The 18,428-nt window shown below is 39.7% G+C and overlaps 1 protein-coding gene across 3 annotated transcripts in view; it reads left to right on the top strand.

The window, feature by feature from the left end:
• The first annotated feature begins 653 nt into the window (after positions 1 to 653).
• Positions 654 to 18,428, top strand: part of ATF6 (activating transcription factor 6) — a 79,285-nt gene continuing 61,510 nt past the window's right edge. For 2 of the 3 annotated variants that reach the window (XM_081948237.1, XM_081948235.1), the window contains exons 1-9: positions 654 to 805; positions 4,400 to 4,476; positions 7,633 to 7,720; positions 9,109 to 9,209; positions 10,006 to 10,132; positions 11,281 to 11,481; positions 13,464 to 13,684; positions 15,605 to 15,790; positions 16,253 to 16,344. In XM_081948237.1, the coding sequence (XP_081804363.1) occupies positions 682 to 805; positions 4,400 to 4,476; positions 7,633 to 7,720; positions 9,109 to 9,209; positions 10,006 to 10,132; positions 11,281 to 11,481; positions 13,464 to 13,684; positions 15,605 to 15,790; positions 16,253 to 16,344 (1,217 nt within the window). In that variant the 5' untranslated portion in view covers positions 654 to 681. Of the gene's footprint in view, positions 806 to 4,399; positions 4,477 to 7,632; positions 7,721 to 9,108; positions 9,210 to 10,005; positions 10,133 to 11,277; positions 11,482 to 13,463; positions 13,685 to 15,604; positions 15,791 to 16,252; positions 16,345 to 18,428 lie in introns of all 3 variants that reach the window. The other variant, XM_081948236.1, reaches the window with a different exon arrangement.

Here is an 18,428-nt window from a genome sequence, read left to right as displayed (position 1 = left end):
CCGAACCCTGAAGGATATTTCTTTCATCACATACATACACATGAATATATCAATATATATATTCATCACACTATACTCTTTTGAATGAGCAATGTTTGTGATTCAGTTAAATCTAACGTCAAGATTTCAAAGACCACGTTTCTGCTTCCAGAACTTTGGATTTGGGACTAAGAACACAGCACTCGGGTATCACTACCAACTGTAACTGCCTCTAAGTAGGATTGTTACAAGTGTATCTAAAAGCAACGGCAAACCACTGCTAAAATCTTGCCAAGAAAACTGCAGGGAATCATTATGCGCCGACGATGTTAACTAGTTGGATAATGAAGCGTCTTCAAGCAAGCAACAGAGAACACCAAGGATTCCACAATCAAGACTGGCTCATGCACAAAACAGAACAAAAACTTTAAAGCGGGGGACACAGCTGAAATCTACAAGGCTGCAAATCCGGTTAAGTTCTTTGAAAAGGTTCCCAGCCTGTCTTTTAAAAAGCGTGAAAAAGTGTACACAGACAACGTTATCTACAGAGATGCCTCCCAGCTTCAGCGCTGTCGCTGTCTTCCGCAGGGGAATCAAGAGAGAGATTGCGAGATCAAAATAGGGAGAAGTTTAACGTTGTTCTAATGATTTTGGTCCTTCGCGGCCCCCGTAATCGAGGGGCGGGGATTGCGAGTAGGATGAATGTACATACAATGTTTTTACGTAGTTCACGATCTTGGTGTGCAGTCCCGGAAGAGGGAGATGTCGGCTACAATGATGGCGTCTGTCGCCGGCTGGCCCTCCGGAGAGCCCAGTCTCGAATGGGGTAAGGACGGCCGTGGGAGTGGAGAGCTCGGCGGCAACATCAAACCGTACTTGGTCACTGTCGGCAGTAATGGGGGGGGGGATGGAAGAGATACAGTGACAGCCCCCCCTGTGGGGCTGGTTTGCCCCTCGCTTCTTCTAGTTGTTTCCCCTTCTCTCGGGGGAGATTCCTCTTTGGCTCTTTCGATCATCACCCGAGGAGACAGAGAGGAACATGGACAAGTTTATCTAGGCATCTTCCTACCGCAGGTTTTCGTCTCCCTCTCTCGCCATGATTTGAGCATTTAGGGTATTTCCTATTGCCTATGTCTCTGTCATCTTATATGGCAGGTATTGTTTTTATTGCCATGTTGACGTTTATTCCTGGAGGAAAAGAGACTTGTTAAAAGCCACCAAAGACATTTGTGACAGAGGCTCGTGGATTTCCTGTTTTTCTTACAGAAGGCTCTCTCTGTTTAAGCACTCTATGAAACTTTAATTAAATAAGGTTGGAACCTAACTGTTATTTGAGCCAGAGCATGTATTTATTAACTTGATTGATGTTTTTATACTCTGTTCTCCAACTTGAAAGATTTTTGGAACAGTTTGTAGAGTCATTAAAAGCCTTGATAGTTTCTGCCCTCAGATTTATTTTCTTACAAATGCAGTTGAGAGGAGAAAGAGAAATGGGGGGGGGGGATATACAATATCTAACCGATGGCCTTGTTGCCCTTTTGGGGGGGTGGGGAGAATGTGCTTTAAAATGGGGAAATGGCAGGAGAGAAAAATGTTGACAGTATTGCAGTCCTGTTACAATTGTCCACAGGTAGCTTATGACTCCATTTATAGATTGTGAAAAATGTAATAATTTTGTTTAATTACAAACAAAATGCCTTCTGTGTGTCTACTGTCAGTGGTGGAAGTGATAAAACATTCCATGATGTCTGAACCAGATGCTTCTCTAGCTTTTCTTTCCCAAGGGTTAGACATCTTCAATATATTATGTTTTTGACCATAATGTATTGAATGTACAAACAAACAAACAAATAAACAAAGAATTCCTAGTCTTTGAGTTTCTGTAGTTTATTTAACTTAGTAGGTATATCCAAATTAAAATAATCAGGAAATTTGCAATAACATGTTGGAATTCTAATGCAATACAGCATGCAAATATGCTACAGTATCATCTCATGGGCTGATGTAAGACCAGTGCTTGAAAAGTAATCTAGTTCACAGTGTCACATTGTTGCATACATCAGCAGTGGTGCTTAAAGATTTGTGACCCTGTATGAATTTTCAATATTTCTCAATTTTATATGAGTTGGTAGTTCAAGTTGTAAATTGGTGACCTTATGGATCAAGATCAAGTTCAACATGGATCAAGTTTTAATCATTCAAAAGAAAGATAAGAGAATAGTAATTCCATTTGTGCTAGGTGAAATCTGATTGCTTTCTCTTGGTAGATAGTTTTGTCCTGCCTCTTAGACCACCTTGCTGAGTCCAGATGGAACTCCTAAAAGTCTAATCTTAGCAAAATGAAAAGCCTCATTCTGTCTTCCATTACTTCTTTCCCTGTCCTTTGAAACACAGCTACTCCCTGGAAGATACAAAACCACTAGAGCAGGGCTGTCAAACTTGTGGCCATGGCCTGGAGGCGTCACATGCTGGCCATACCCATGCCCGGTTTCGCAAAGGGGAAAGTCCTGATATGTCACGTGATGCTGCCTTGATGCCGCGAGTTTGACACCCCTGCGCTAGGGAGACATTCACTTCAGATCATAAACATAGCAAGAGTCTCTTTTGCAGCACTGGTGCTGTACAGGAAGCATGGCTGAACATTCTGCTGGTTCCTCTGGTGCCAGGTTAGAGCAGTGCATAAACATAGGTCAAATCGATGTCCATACCCTAATCCAGTGTTTCTCAAACTTGGCGACTTTAAGTCCTGTGGACTTCAACTCCCAGAATTCCCCAGCCAGCTATGCTGGCTGGGGGATTCTGGGAGTTGAAGTCCACAGGACTTAAAGTCGCCAAGTTTGAGAAACACTGCCCTAATCCTATAAAATGTTATAGAAAGACTTGAAACCATGCAAAGAAGCTCACCAACATCCCTGAGTTGAAACTGTTCTATAAAGAGGAATGGGCTAAATTTTCCCCGAACTGATATGTGGAACTGATCAACATTGTTGAAAATGTTTAGCTGCATTTATTGCTGCCGAAAGAGAACACACCAATTCCTAAAGGAAAGGTTCACATACTTTTACTATGCACGAATAGGAAGCTTTGGATCATTTTCCTCAAGAAATAAAAGAAGATCTATAATGTTTTTTAACTTATTGGTTTACCTGGATTCTCTTTATTTAGTTTTAGGACTTGTTGTGGGAAACAGATCACATTTTAGGTATTGCAGAAATACTGATAAATTCTAAAAGGGTTCAGAAACTTTTAAGCATCACTGAATATGAAACAACCAGAAGAGGTTATCCATTGGGATGCTGATGATATGCTTTCTACTCTCCAATCTCAGCCCAGTGAAAGATGCAACAGATGGCCTGTCTCAGGGCCTGGAGCCTTTTCAGGAACTGAATGGGGAAAGGCAGGCTGGTACTTGACTCAAAGAAGACAGAGTGACTCTTAATTGAAGATCTTTCTGATTCCAGAAATATACCATCTTTGACTCTTGAAAGGGTTGTGGTCCTTTGCATTTGTAGTTTCATTCATAGCTCTGGGAAACCGTGTGATCAGCAGGGGCTTTGCCCAGCTGGGGCTGGTAGGCCACTTGTGACCTTATCTGAAGCAGGATATTTCTAATTAGATTTCTGTAATTTGATCTCCTTAATGTTGTCCTTAAAGACCACCTGGAAACTTCAGCTGCTCCAGAATGCAAGAGCTAGCATGTTTGTTGACCAGTCTTGGTATTGTAATGATACACTATTATTATAATTGGTTGCCAGTGTATTTGTGAGTGCAATTCAGTATAATGGTTGCTACCTTTAAAGCCCTCAGTGCTTAGGGCCTTGTTATTTAAAATATCATCTGTCTCAGATAGTCTCTATCTACTATCCCACATGGCTAGAGAGTAACTATTAAGAGTTCTCATCTATCAGGAGGGGACCAAACATTGGATGTTTTGCTGACAACTTCCTCTTATAAAACAGCTTGCTTCCTGAGGTGAGGATGGACTGGAAGCTGGGCTGTAGGTGGGGTATAGAAATGTGTGCATATTTATGTCTGTACATTTAATTTTTACTTTGTTATTAACTGTTATAACTTTGTTATTGAAGCTTTAAAATTTAGGTTTATTATTTTAATAAACTACCTAAAATGCAAGATGCTTGAAGAGGTAGCTACTGTATATATGTAAATAAACAACCACCTAATTTGGAAAAGAGCCAATTTCCTGAAAGGTAAATGTGCATTTATATATTTTAAAAATACTGAATCTTAGAATGAAAATAATTTGAAATAACATACAATAAAATTATTTTCTCCTTCTTTGTTTTGATACCATTGCAGAATTTGCCCAGTGGAATGGTCTGTACCTTATTTTTTAGGAAATGAGGAAGGCCTGAATTATTTTTTGTGTTTTTTATACCTTATGTGTTTATTTAAATCCTAGAATCTCTTCTCTTCAGTGAAATTGGTGATCTCTTAGGAGAAGATGAACATCAACTAGATGTTGAGAATGAAACCTATGTGAGTAAGAGGAAAGCATTATTAACCTTAATTATTTTATACTGTGTACATATCCTGGTTTTTATTCTTTTCAAACCAATAAAATGGTGCAAAGAATTTTATGTCAAGGGGTTTAGGATTTTGTTCAACCATAGAAAAGAAAAGAAAATAGAAAATGGCCATATTTAATAGGTGGAGAGAAAGAAATGATAGAAAGATCAATTAATGAATTGTACCAGCCTTGGTGCTATAAAATTGTTTTATGATCTTCCTGAATTTCATATGTCATTAATCACAAGAATGCTATAAAACAAGCCTATCTTAATTTTTCTGATTAGCAGCAGGTGGAACTTGCTGTAGATTTAACATAAGAAATGTGAAACAATCCGGCTATTTAAATAACAGGGAACTTGGAGGACTTCTAGTCCAACCCCCTGCTCAAGCAGGAGACCCTAGACCTTTATGGGTTGGTGGCCTGACTGGCTGTGACCACCAGTGGCAATGCTCACATGAGTGGGGCCATGACGACAATGGTGCGAATGGGGCTGTGACCTCCCATGACGCTTGTGGCAATGCATGAGTGTGGTGTGCGCAGCGGCCAGCCACTCACATGCCCCAGTGGCGATTATGCCACGGCCTGACAGAGGGCCATGGGCCACAGGTTGGGGACCCCTGCCCTAGAACATTTCAGACGTATGGCTGCCAATATCTTACTATTTAGAAAGCTTTAAAGAATCAAAGGGCGTAGGTTGTAGAGGAGCCAATTAAATGCATTTACATCAGAAAGCATAGTAACTCTCTCTAAAATTGGATTGTGGCTACTTTCATACTTGCATTTTCAACAGTTTGCTTTCAGATCATAATACATGCATTTTCAGTTTTTGCATTTTGAATGTTTCATTTATTTATTTACATGTATGTTACAAATAGTTCTTGGCTTAAAACCAGAGTTGGGACTGGAGTTTCTGTTGCTAAGCTGCCTGGTCATTAAGTGAGTTGCACCTGATCTTGCGACCTTTTTGCCGCAGTTATTCAATGAGTCATGTGATTGTTAAGCGGAACACACAGTTGTTAAGCAAATGTGGTTCCCTCATTGACTTTATCGGAAGTCTATTGTGAAGGTCACAGATGGCAATCATATAACCTGGGATGCTACAACTTAATAAATACATGCTGACTGCCAAGCGTTTGAATTCTGATCACATGACCGTGATGGTTGCAAACAGCGATGTGCGGTGAGGTTTATGGCTGGTGAGGCACTGACACAGTGGTGGGTTTCAAATATTTTTAAATTTGTGGACTTCAACTCCCAGAATTCCACAGCCAGGCATGCTCAGTTCCGATTTAAAACGATAGCATTTGTTTTTCTCCTTTGCGAAATAAGTTTCCTTTTTTCCTTTTCTTTTTCTTCTCCCTTCCCCTCCTGCCTCCCTCTCTCCCTTCATCCCCCTCTCTCAAACACACACACACACACACACACACACACACACACACACGTTGGATTGGACTATCTCTCCTACCCCCTTCCCTCTGTCACTCACTCTCAAACAAACACACACACAGATTGGATATCTTTTCCATCCCCCATTCCCCTACTGCCTTCCCCAAACACCTCCACCATTACAAATGCAGCCTGCTGTCTGGGTGGGAAATGCCTGGAATGTAATCAAGCCCATCCACTCACCTCCTGCTGGCAGGCTGGGGTGAGAGGAGAGGCAGAGAAGCTGGAGGGGAGCCGATCCAAAGAAAGATCCAAAGATCCGAGCCTTCCAAAGAAAGAGGCTGGGGGAAAGTGTGTGTGCTACAGCATGGGTCTTTGCTTGGCTTCCGTGGATGACTCTGCTTAACTGTTAAAAAAAGCCTCTTAAAAAGCGCCCTCTACTATGAGGCAGGAGAACTATGTGCCTCACCTACGTCAGGAATTTTTAGGCTTTTAACCCTCGCTTAAATCTGCTCGAGTGATCATAAAATGCCTAAAGTCAGACCAGATGAGGCATGCACTTCTCCTGCCTCATAGTAGAGGGTGCTTTTTTAGAGGCTTTTTTTAACAGTTAAGCAGAGTCATCCACGGTGAGGCAGCAACTAGCTCAGCTTTTTCCTTTTACATTTTTTTTCTTTTCATGATGAGAGCGGTGAGGCTATGCCTCACTTGCCTCACCTGACTGCACGTCACTGGTTGCAAGTGATTGTAAGTCAATTTTTCCAGCGTCATTGAATGATCATTAAGCTAATTGTTGTAAGTCAAGGACAACCTGTATTAGATATTTAAAAAGATTTCTTACTGCCTCTTTCTCTTGCATTATTAATGTATGATATTAAATTTGTATTTCATTGGAAAGTGAGTAGTCAGACAAAACCGATTTTTGCAGTAATTCCTAAAATGCTGATTATTTCCATGTTAAAATATGGACTTGGAATTGGTTAAAGCATCTGATTATTGGGAATTGAGAGAAAGTGAAATATTAATTTATAAGATAGGGTTATAGTGCTATCATGGCTAAGATGATTTCTTTTGTCTCTGTATGAAACTTAAACTTGTTCTTAAAATTAAAAAGCTTTTTGAAATGTTAATTTTAAAATTTCAGACAAGAAATATGAAAAGCATATTGATATGTTGATATGTGAATTTTACTTATATTAACAGATATGTAGTGGACAGTAAATAAAATAGTAAAACATTTCTGTAGTGTAAGCAATTTGTATTCAATAATTGCTGAGTTGTTTAAATACTTATATACCAATAACATGATAAATTAAATACCAGTACTGTAGATTATTAAGGTAGTGTTTTATGGGGGATTATGCAACACTAATGGTTCAAAGTTTCCCATTTGTACTACCTTACTGAACGCTGGTGAAAAATAAAAGAGAACATATGTACTGCCATGAAAGATTACAATGTCATATATTATCTTGGTAAACATACTGTAGCTATTAGGCTGTGTCCTGGAAGGCATGGTTTGTTTGTGTTTGATATATAAAGCATATTGTTTCAGTATTCTAAAAGCAAGAAACAAAAGTGAGAAGGTAGTAAAATTGATTTCTCGATAGCAGCATGATATCCTTTGTTTTCAATGTACCTTTGAGGAGCTTATTTGATAAAGCAAAGCAATACGTAATTCTTTTGCAGCTGACCACTTCAGTTCTTTCTATAACCTTGCTTACTATCCTTTATAGGAAAGCAACCTTGGTGACCTTGACTTTGATTTAGATTTGATGTCTTGGGATTCAGATGCATGGAATATTATGAAGCAAACCCCAACAGGTAATTTCCAGTTGAGTTGTTTATTACAGTAAGCAGTTGTAGAATTGTATAACTCATATCCTTTTCCTCAAAGAACTTAAGCTAGGAGAGGGAAATGCTACTTTTCAAGAGCAGTTAAACTAGGAAAAAATCAGTTGCTTTGGAGGCAGACTAGGTGATAAGTTGAAATCAAAGTATTGCTCTAATTGTTCCTGCTTTTTAACAATTAGAAACAATGAAATATGGATTTGTAAAAAAGTTAGCATTGCTAGATTAACCTTATATTGTTTTTAAATTGCATGCATCCCTTGCAGTAGTAGAATATTTTTTATTTTACAAAGCAATTGACAAAATAGTTTTGACATTCTGATGAATAGGTTATTTATACTGTATATGGACAGAGTGGTACACCATGTTTGTAAATCTGTAGTGAATTAACAATCCCTTGTCAATCTTGAGTGAAGTACAGATAGTTCTCAACTTGATATGATATGACACGATAGAAGTGTTCCAATATTTGAGGGGCTGTCATAGAGAGGAGGGGTCAAGCTATTTTCCAAAGCATCTGAAGGCCAGACAAGGAATAATGGATGGAAACTGATCAAGGAGAGATTCAACCTAGAAATAAGGAGTTTTAGACACTTTGGTATGGAACTTGATTGATTGAATGCATGAATAAACAATAAATATTCCTATCTATGGAAGTGTAACTATTTAATCAACTTCAGATTTAAAAGGGCTGAAAAAGTTGAAACCCTCCAAGCTGAAGGAAAATGTCAGCTTGTTCAAAAAAGCTAATGACATAGTTTTAATTTCTCTGAAGAATGCTCAGCCCAAATGCCCATATAAAACAAAACAAAAAAGATCCATTACTTTCAATTTATTATTAACTCAGCGTTTTATACATGAAGTGCATTCACAGTGAAATTTGCAGTTAAAGTGAAAAGATTCTGTAGGAGAAAAAAATTCCAGATCCCCAGTACCCTGTTTATGTGGGGAAGGCAGAGTGGCTGTGAGCTAGAGCCCGACCACTCAAGCACTATGCTTCAGTCCCCAGTGTACTGAATGTGGAATATACCTTTGGATCAGTGGTGGGATTCAAAAGTTTTTACTACTGGTTCTGTGGGTGTGGCTCTGTGGGTGTGGCTTTGTGGGTATGGCAGGGGAAAGATACTGCAAAATCCCCATTCCCTCCCTGCCCCACTGGAAAGCAGGTTTTGTTCTCCTGTTCAGGGCAACAAAAGATCAGCTGGGAGGCAGTGAGAGCAGGGCCAGCCTATTTGCCAGTTCTCCTAACTACTCAAATTTTCCGCTACTGGTTGTCAGAACTGGCTGAATACCACCTCTGCTTTGGATGCCATCCTCCTTGAGAAGAATCTGTTAATTTTCTTTAATTCTTTCTATTAAAGATATAGATATAGAGTGCAAAGCAGAACCTCTCTCACCGACTGCTTCAACAGATTCAGTTCCTTCTCCTTTACCTGTGGACTCTCCAGTACAACATGTACCTGTAAGTAATTTATTTGGGCTAAGTAGATGCAATGAGGTAATATTTAACCAATATTCAAAATAATCTTTATTGTCATCAACTAATCCAGATGCAAAGAATCAATTGCATTGCTGGTTAACTTTTCCTTTATTGCTGGCACTGGGTTCTTTGAAAGTATTCGGGAACCAATTAGCATTGAGAAGGAATGATACAAAGAGTAAAGTGCCAGTTTTGAAATCCAAGGTTAGGAGACTTGCCAGAGTCAGTGAGTGAGAGAGTCTGAAGATAAATTTGCCAAATCTGGAAACAGATGATCCATTAGATCTGCAAGTTTGTGGCCTCAACCGCATTCCACATCTCCTTAATTCTGTGTTTCCACCCTATTTTTTTATCCATCCGATCAGTTTCTGTGATAGTTAGTGGACATGCATGCATCCCATTCCCCACCATCCAGCCAGAGCTTAAGAAGTTTTTTGGACGAGAAGCTGAATGTCTTCAAAGAAAAACCAGAAAATCCAGTTGCCTCTTGAAAAAGCACCTTTGGGACAAACATGACTTGGATGACTGAGAATCTCCATAGGTGTGGAGCTGCAGAGTTTTGAATGGAGTTTTGAATGGAGTTTTGAATGGAAATGAAAATGATTTCTTGGTCTAGTTTAGAATTTTTGAGGTCTCCTATGTTATGCAAAAGTGTTTTAAATGCACTGTGACTAAACTATAATTGGGAAAAATAGTTCTGCCAGTGTGTATTTGTCTTTTGCTTTTTTGTTGTAACAAGAAGAATTACACTGTTTGTAATTTTTTAAAACATTGCCAGGAAGGTGTGGAGTTTGGCACTAATTCTCACTTACCCACTGCATCGTTATATGACAAACGCAGCTCCAAACCATCATTACTGCTAGAGCAAACTGAGAAGTCCCCACCTAAAACTACACGTTGTTCAGGTATGATTTTTATTTGCCCATTTTCCAATATGGGAGTAATAACAGTGATTTAAATTAGTAAGAATACCTAAGAATTGTGTCTTTCATTCAGTTAAATATCATAAAGATGTTTTCATTGGTTTGCTTAGATCTTAAGTATATTAGCATATGCACAAAATAGCTCCTGAGAGTCATTCCTTGTTTTTAGATTATGTATGCTCATATAATAGGTGGCATTTTTATAGAAAAGATACTTCACCATAAAGACATAATCCCTATTGTTCACATTATTTAAAAATAATGTGTGTGATTCAGAAACTTGCAGCCTAATAAATTGGCATTTTAATTAATTAGCTCAATTAAACAGTGCTGCCACACTGTTGAGTATTAAATATATATTAAAATATATACAAGTAGTGTTGAGGTAGTTGAGGATAATTAGGTGTTTGCCACTTTTCTTTCTGTAGTGTCTTCCTTACTTGCTTGTAATTTTTAAACACAGGTGTGCAGTGATATATCAGCATCTTCTACAGCTAAAACATAATAAGAAATAGTTATTGTAGTTAAGGCTATTCATTTATTTTCAAGTGTATAAACTAGGCTGATAAGACTCTAATGTTATGCTAAGTACACAAGCAAGCAAGGATACAGTATAAAAGAAAACCTGTCTTTGTATGCTTAGCTTTTCTCTTGTACAGTTGAACTTAATTTTCTATTCCTTTCTGGTGTTGGTTTATCTTTCCATTTAATCTAGAGACTGTGTTTGAAAGCTCTGTTTAATAAATAGTGTGCCACTTATTTCAAGTTGGCCAGTGATGAATTTATATAATCTTTTCTAATTTATGTTAAGAATGAACGAAGTTTTGAACAAATTATAAGCCAATAGAGTTATTGCATGGAAGGAAGAGAAGGGAGTGTGCAGATGCCAGGATTTATTTTGTCTGATTCCAGCTGATATATTTGAACCAGCCCATGTATTACAAATAAATAAAATGTCTAATCTTTAAAGGCAGGTTTGATCCCAGGTTGTGTTGTACAATTCACTTCATTTAACAAAGTTCCTCTTGTTGTCAGAGCTGCTATTTCTATTGAACTGCAGACAATTGCATGAGGAGAAATATAACGTTGTTTTAAAAAAAAATACTTCAAATGCGAATTCTCTTCTACAGCAAATCGATTGTCAATGACCCTTAAACGAAGTAATCCAGCAGCCTCAAAACCATTAATTCAGCCCAAGCCTCTGTTGCGTGCCTTTTGTGAGACTCAGCCCAGTCATCAGGCAAAAGCCATTGTCATTCCAGCTCTTCCCACACTCCTGACGCTACCCAAGCAGCAGCCAGTTGTTACTATTCAGCCAGCACCTCCAAAAGGTATATGGGTTAAGGTTGCAATGGGATGCATGCCAGGTCTGTTGTCGGGATTTAGCCAGTGATGTTGAATGTGTAATATGCAGATACTGAGAGCGGATTGCTAAGTATTTTTAATGTAGAATTGCTTTAAATGGGTGGAGTTTTAATAGGTCCAACCTTCAAATTTACATTAGTTTTCTGTCAGTATCTAGTGGCAAGCATATCGAGTTCTATATCTAAAAGGGCTTTTTGGAACAAATTTGAGGTGAAAAAAGGATTTTAATTTCCAAATGGCAGGATTCTTGACCTCTTCATTACAGGTAGTCCTTGCTTACCAATTGCTCATTCAGTGACAATGGCACTGAATAATGAGACACAACTGACTGTTGAAGTTGCAGATGTCACAGTGCCCAGGACTCAGTGATTATGATTTGGGTGTTTGGCAACTGGCACACATTTATAATGATAGCGACATCCCATAGCCGCATAATCACCATTTGCAACCCTCACTTGTGATAAGCTTGTGATAAGCAAAGTAGGAGAAGCCAACAGGAACTTGCAAGTTACAGTTAAATGATGTTGCACTTAATGACTCATGGTGATTCACTTAACAATCACAACTGGAACTATCCAACTGCCATCATAAATTGGGCATGGCCACTTGATTTTTCACTTTATAATCGCGGATCCCAATTGCGCTGAGTAAGCGAGGGCTGCCTGTATTAGCAAGAAATTGAGGGTTTTTAATTAAAACATTGGGAAAGGATTTTTTTTAATTTAAGTATAGGAATATGTGATTGCTATTCTTTAAAGCCTTTTTTATTTTCACAAGGAATTTGTCTCTGGCACATAAGCTCTCAGGGTACATACAAATAACAAAGTAATATAATAGCAATAGCACTTAGACTTATATACCACTTTACAGTGCTTTACAGCCCTCTCTAAGCGGTTTACAGAGTCAGCCTATTGCCCCCAACAATCTGGGTCCTCATTTTACCCACCTCAGAAGGATGGAAGGCTGAGTCAACCTTGAGCCTGGTGAGATTTGAACTGCCAAATTCCAGTCAGCCGGCAGTCAGCAGGGGTAGCCTGCAGTACTGCACTCTAACCACTGTGCCACTGTGGCTCATTATAATAATAAAATACCAATAATAGAAGATTATAGGAAAGAAGAGAAGGATTCATTATATCTTATATCATTATATTCATTTATATCTTTCTGTTGTAAATATATCAAAATTAACATTGGAAGTGGAATGGCTGGCCATTAACCAGTCCTGGGCGATCTGCATGATCTTGTCTCCTTTGAAAAATGAGTAGAAACTCACCTACATAATATAAATAAGCTAATATTCAAAAGCAGTATATCTATAATTTTCAATTTTTGTTTACTTATAGCACATTGTTTGATAAACAGCTCTGTCTAGATGTGTTGCTTATGAACAATTTGTGGATATTTTATGTAGACATTATGTGAGTTGTGGATAGTGGGCAGCTTGGATTGATGCTGTAGAAGTGGCCTCTGTCTAATCTGCCTTTTTAACTATATAATTCATGTGCCACATATAGCAACCATTTTAAAATCTAATTACAGCCTCAAAAGTAGCAAGTGATATATGATATGCTTTAATGCAGGGGTGTCCAAACTTGGGAACTTTAAGACTTGTGGACTTCAACTCCCAGAATTCCCCAGCCAGCATGGCTGACTGGGGAAGTCTGGGAGTTGAAGTCTACAAGTCTTAAAGTTCCCAAGTTTGGACACCCCTGCTTTAATGTATGGTATTTAAATGAAGGAATCTTCAGTGTGCAAATGCAAGCCTTTAAAAATTACTGGATGCCTAGGATAGAAATGTTTTAGACCTATGTATGTTTTGCTCTATAAAGTAAAGCAATATTTTGTCTTCTTTGTACAGCTATCATGAGGCAAAACATAGCATGCATTGAAATTAACATTTTTGATGAGTACCAAATCACTATACCAAAACTTTTTGTTCCTGTCTTAGGTCAGCCACTAATGCTTTCTCAGCCTGCTGTGGTTCACCTTCAGACGTCTGGAATCCTCCCTGCTTCAAATCCAGCCATTGCTGTTAATGGTGGAGTAAAACCTTTAACAGGTCACACCATTAGGGTTTTACCACAATCAGCAGGAAAGAGTTTGACCAGTGGGAACCTAGCAGAAGTTAAGCCTGTTCTTCACGCCACTTCCTCAAACACAAATATGGATGTAAGTAGTTCTTCCCAGCTTCTGTTTGTAATTAGCCCTTCCACCTGGAAAGCTTATTTGCTGCAGATCTGCTTTCAGGCCCCCCAAAATACTTTAGCCACACACCACTAATGATATAATTGGCAACATGCAGTGTCCAGAGAGGGATTTCATCCCCCAGCAATTTAATTTTTTCTATGAGCTAGCAATCTTCTAGATTTTTCTACTAAAGAGAATATTGAAGAGAAGTAATACTGGCTGAAGGCTTGGAAATTCAAGTGGTGACATTTCGATTGGTGCTCCTTTGCCCTTTTTATTTCGAGGTGGTGGAGATAGTTCCAGGATTAGCCCCCAAGAGTGTCTGTGTGCATCTATGCACCCACATACTTACATATGGCAGACTGTATTCAGATAGTCAGTAAAGTACATGTAACTGCCAGACAGACTGGACTGGACTAGAAATCCTGTCACATTAGTTTTGTGTGTTGGAAGGCTTTTATGTTTGTTATTGTAGGGGTAATATTCAATCATACAGTCTGAATGGAGTCAGATACCAGTTGCCACTTTAACAAAAATTAAACTACTGATCAGCTCTGTTTTTACAACTTGGCATTATTTTCAGTATCAGATGGAGTGCCAAGGAAATGCCTTGTGAACATTGGGTTCAGTGAAGCTGAAATGAGTATAATCAGTGCTTTATTTTTCCCCCAATAGCTAAATCAACATTGTGCCTAACACATTATCAATACAAGTAAAATGTGTGCAAATTACTCCTGTTAAGTTGGGTAAAAAAGCACTTCAATACATCATCAGTGTAGAGACCAAAAATCTTTCTCAACTAAGCCATGCGTGAAGCAACAAATTCTGTTCGACCTCCAGTGGCGCTACTGTATGGCTCGAAGGGGAGCGTTTAGCAACTCTGTAAAAGAGGAAGAGATGGTAGAACAAATAGATTTATTGAGTTAATTCAGTGAGGCACAGAGCTACTCACCTAGCCTTATCCTTTAATCACTGTCCATTCCTGGGAGATTATTCTGGCATCACTACCACCATTTCAATACTTAGAATGGGGAAAAACTTGGAATAATTGGAGCTGAATTTTATTAGTGTGATGTGTTCAGGCTGCTTCCTAGGTATTTTTTAACAATGGTCCGATAATAAAATCTAATTTCTTCTGGTCCTATTGTGCAATGTCATGTGAACATGAGAAATTGCTAGTTCGAAAATAATTTTAAAGATATCTAATTGCTTGATGAGACAAGATTGTAAGTTTGTAAAATAATCTTAAATCTGTAAGTGTCTGGAAAAAGTACTGTCAAATACTCTTTACAAATAGTCCTCAACATATGACCATTTGTTTAGTAACTGAAGTTATGACAGCACTGCAATGATTACAACCATTTACAACTGGCCCTTGCACTTTGACTGTCACAGCATCTCTATGGTCATGTGATCAAAAATCAGGTGCCTGGCAACGAGCATGTCACTTACAACAGTTTTAGCATCCTGGTGTCACATGATCACTATTTGCTATCTTCCCAGATGTCTTCTAATAAGAGAAGTCATGTTCATTTAACAGCTTATGATTCACTTAATGGCCATGGTGATTAACTTAGCAAAAAAGGTCATAAAATTGTGTGAAACTCATTTAAGTACAGCTTTACTAACATTCTGGTCGCAATTGTGGTGATAAGCTGAGAACAACCTGAATATAGAATATCAGATTTAAAGAAAATTATATAAATTCAAGTAACAAGAGAAACGGGATCTTCTGGAATTCTTTGGTATACTTGTTTTTGTGCAATATAATGACATCCTTCCCTGCCCCCTTTTTAAAAGAAAGCCCTGTATTGTTGTCAATTGCCCTGTGTTCCCTCTGTTCCGTTGTACATTTTCTGAGCTTTAAACAGTTTTTTCCTCCATCATTTGTATTATTCCCAGATGAATGTTCTAAAACGGCAGCAGCGCATGATAAAAAACCGGGAATCTGCTTGTCAGTCACGGAGGAAGAAAAAGGAATATATGCAGGGATTAGAAACTAGACTGAAGGCTGCTTTGTTAGAAAATGATCATCTTAAAAGAGAGAATGGTTCCCTGAAGAGACAGCTAGATGAGCTGGCGGTGGAGGTAAGTGCATTAATTATGAAAAATTTTATTTCAACTTTCCTTTGCTTTACAGACTTGCAAATATTGTAGATGTGAGGGCTGGTATCACCATAGTAACTGCAAGCAGTCACTAAACGAATCAGTTACTAAACAGGAATTACCTGTAGCTCTTAATAGTCATGAACAAAATAATTTGAGCAATTCCTGCTACCCTTGTCATCCAGTACACACACCTTATTGCTCAATCCTTAGAATGTTGATCAAGACATGTACATTTTGTGATGGTCTTATAGGCATATAATTTCTCGTGTTCATTGAGATTACAAATGACGTTTGCAATATTGGCAAAAGAATGAGAAAAACAAACAATAGTAGCTAGTAGTATTATTAACCAAGGCAGCTGTCCCTTTATGGCCCTTTCAATGTTGAAAGTGAAGTTAGTTGATTATTATTTTTTCCTTTAATTTTCCATTTTCTATCTAGAATCAGAATCTCAAAGGCTCCCCTCCAAAAAGAAGAGCATTCTGTGTGATGGTGTTGCTTGCTTTTGTAATGCTAAATTATGATCGGCTAAGGTAAGATTTATAGGGAAGAGTGTATTTGGAGGGAGTTGAAAAATAAGCACAAAATATGAATTTATGATTTAATTCTCACTTCAGTAGTAGTTTCTTGAGATTAGCTGGTAAAATTCTATTGATTACACTGACTACTTACCGATCTTCCACTGGAAACTGCATCTGCAGGCAAACAGAATGGCAATGATCTCAAGAGAGCCTTCTGGATACCGCAGCAAAATCTTCTACTACATAGTGATTATATAATATATAAAGAATATTTGTTCCATTTTTGTGTTGTGTTCTGGTCTACATTTTGACAAGATTGGGAATTGCAGGGTCTGAATCGAGCAAGGTTGGAAATACCATATTTTTCGGAGTATAAGACACATCTTTTTCCCCCCAAAGAGAGGGTGAAAATCTGGGTGCGTCTTATACTCCAAATGTAGCTGCCTGGGTCGTCTGGAGAAGGCGAGGTGAAGCGGGCACTGCGCAGGAGACGAGGTGTAAGACAAGGTGGCTTGCCACTCGGACTCCCGTTTCTCCAGACAACCCAGTCGGTGGGCGGTCAGCTACTGCTCCCGGCCCAGGAGATGAATCTGGCCAAGAGGAATACAAGCCCCTTTTTTGCAATCAGGGAAGAGAAAAAGTGTTTCAGGCGCTGGGCGATCCCTGCAGCTTGGAACCGCCCGCCGCCTGAAACGCTCTTTTTCTTCCCCGATTGCAAAAATGAGGCTTGCATTCCTCCTGGCCAGATCCATCTCCCGGGCCAGGAGCAAAAGCTGACTGCCCTCTGACTGCATTGTCTGGAGAAGGGGGAGGCTGAGCAGCAAGCCACCTTGCCTTACATCTCTCACATAGCGCCCGCTTCACCTGTCCCTTCTCAGACGGTTCCAGGCAGCCGAGATCACCACGCTGCAACCTGAAAACGCTGTTATTGTGCTCTCTGTCATGCAGTGTTTATTGCTACTGCTGCTATTGCGCCCAGCTACCGTATCTCTTTGCTGCATGACAGATCTGGGCAGATTTGTGGGAAGGACCAATCTCCTCTGCACGAAGACTTTTCTCAGGACGCTAGATCTCCATTTTGTCTCCAGAAAAAGCTATTGGCATCATCTGGATTTTGGCTAGTAAAAGAAGCACAGGATGGAAATGAAACTTCGGAATGCGGCAAATGCTAGGCTCCAGGGAGACTCCCGACCCGGCGCTCCCACATTCTGAAGTTTCCTCTCCATTAGCCAAAATCTCAACAATGCCAATAGCTTTTTCTGGGGAGAAAGTGGAGATCTAGGGGACACACACACATACACAAACACACACACAGACAGAAAATCCACCCGGATCTGTCATGCAGCAAAGAGATACGGCACAATAGCAGCAGTAGCATAAGCACTGCATGACAGATCCGGGGGATTGGGGTGGGGGGTGCAGCAAGGGAAGAGGACCAACCTCCTCTGCACGAAGACTTTTCTCAGGACACTAGATCTCCACTTCGTCTCCGGAAAAAGCTATTGGCATCATCAGGATCTTGGCTAGTGGAAGAAGCGTGGGATGGAAAGGAAACTTTGGAATGCAGGAGCGCCTGGTCGGGAGTCTCCCTGGAGCCTCGCACCTGCTTTTGCTCCAAGACTAAGGAAGCAGGGTTGTGAAGAGGGCTGTGAACAAGCCTGGTTGTTCAAGGAGGCAGCCTTGCGGGATTGTTTCCTTTATGCTTCCCTTTTGCTGCTCAGGCGCCGCCACGAGGAACCATTAATCCAAATGGATGGGATCCTCACCCCTTCTCATCCAATGGGACGTTCCCAGTCAAGCACAGCAGCAGCCATTCAGCAGCCCCCGCATATCTTTCCCTCCTCGCTGAAGAGGAGAAGCGAGTCGACTGCCACTCCTTGGGCCAAGTGGCTCACCATCACCGCCAGTCCGAGGGAAGGGGGAAAAAAAAATAAAGCTCAGAGAGAGATGTTTAGTCCTGCCTTGCCGTGGGAGGGGTAGAGAAAAGTGGATTTGAGATCGATAAAAACCTTACTCTTTAAGAAGATCAAGCCCCCACGTGTTGCATTTTTGCCCTCCCCGGCCCCCAGAAGCACTCTGCAGGCCTCCCAAACTCT

The sequence above is a fragment of the Natrix helvetica genome, assembly GCF_964273705.1.
Source record: "Natrix helvetica genome assembly, chromosome: 3".
NCBI classification, from domain to species: Eukaryota; Metazoa; Chordata; class Lepidosauria; order Squamata; family Natricidae; genus Natrix; species Natrix helvetica.
Note: the sequence above shows the minus strand (reverse complement) of the source record. Positions and strands in the feature narration are given on the sequence as shown.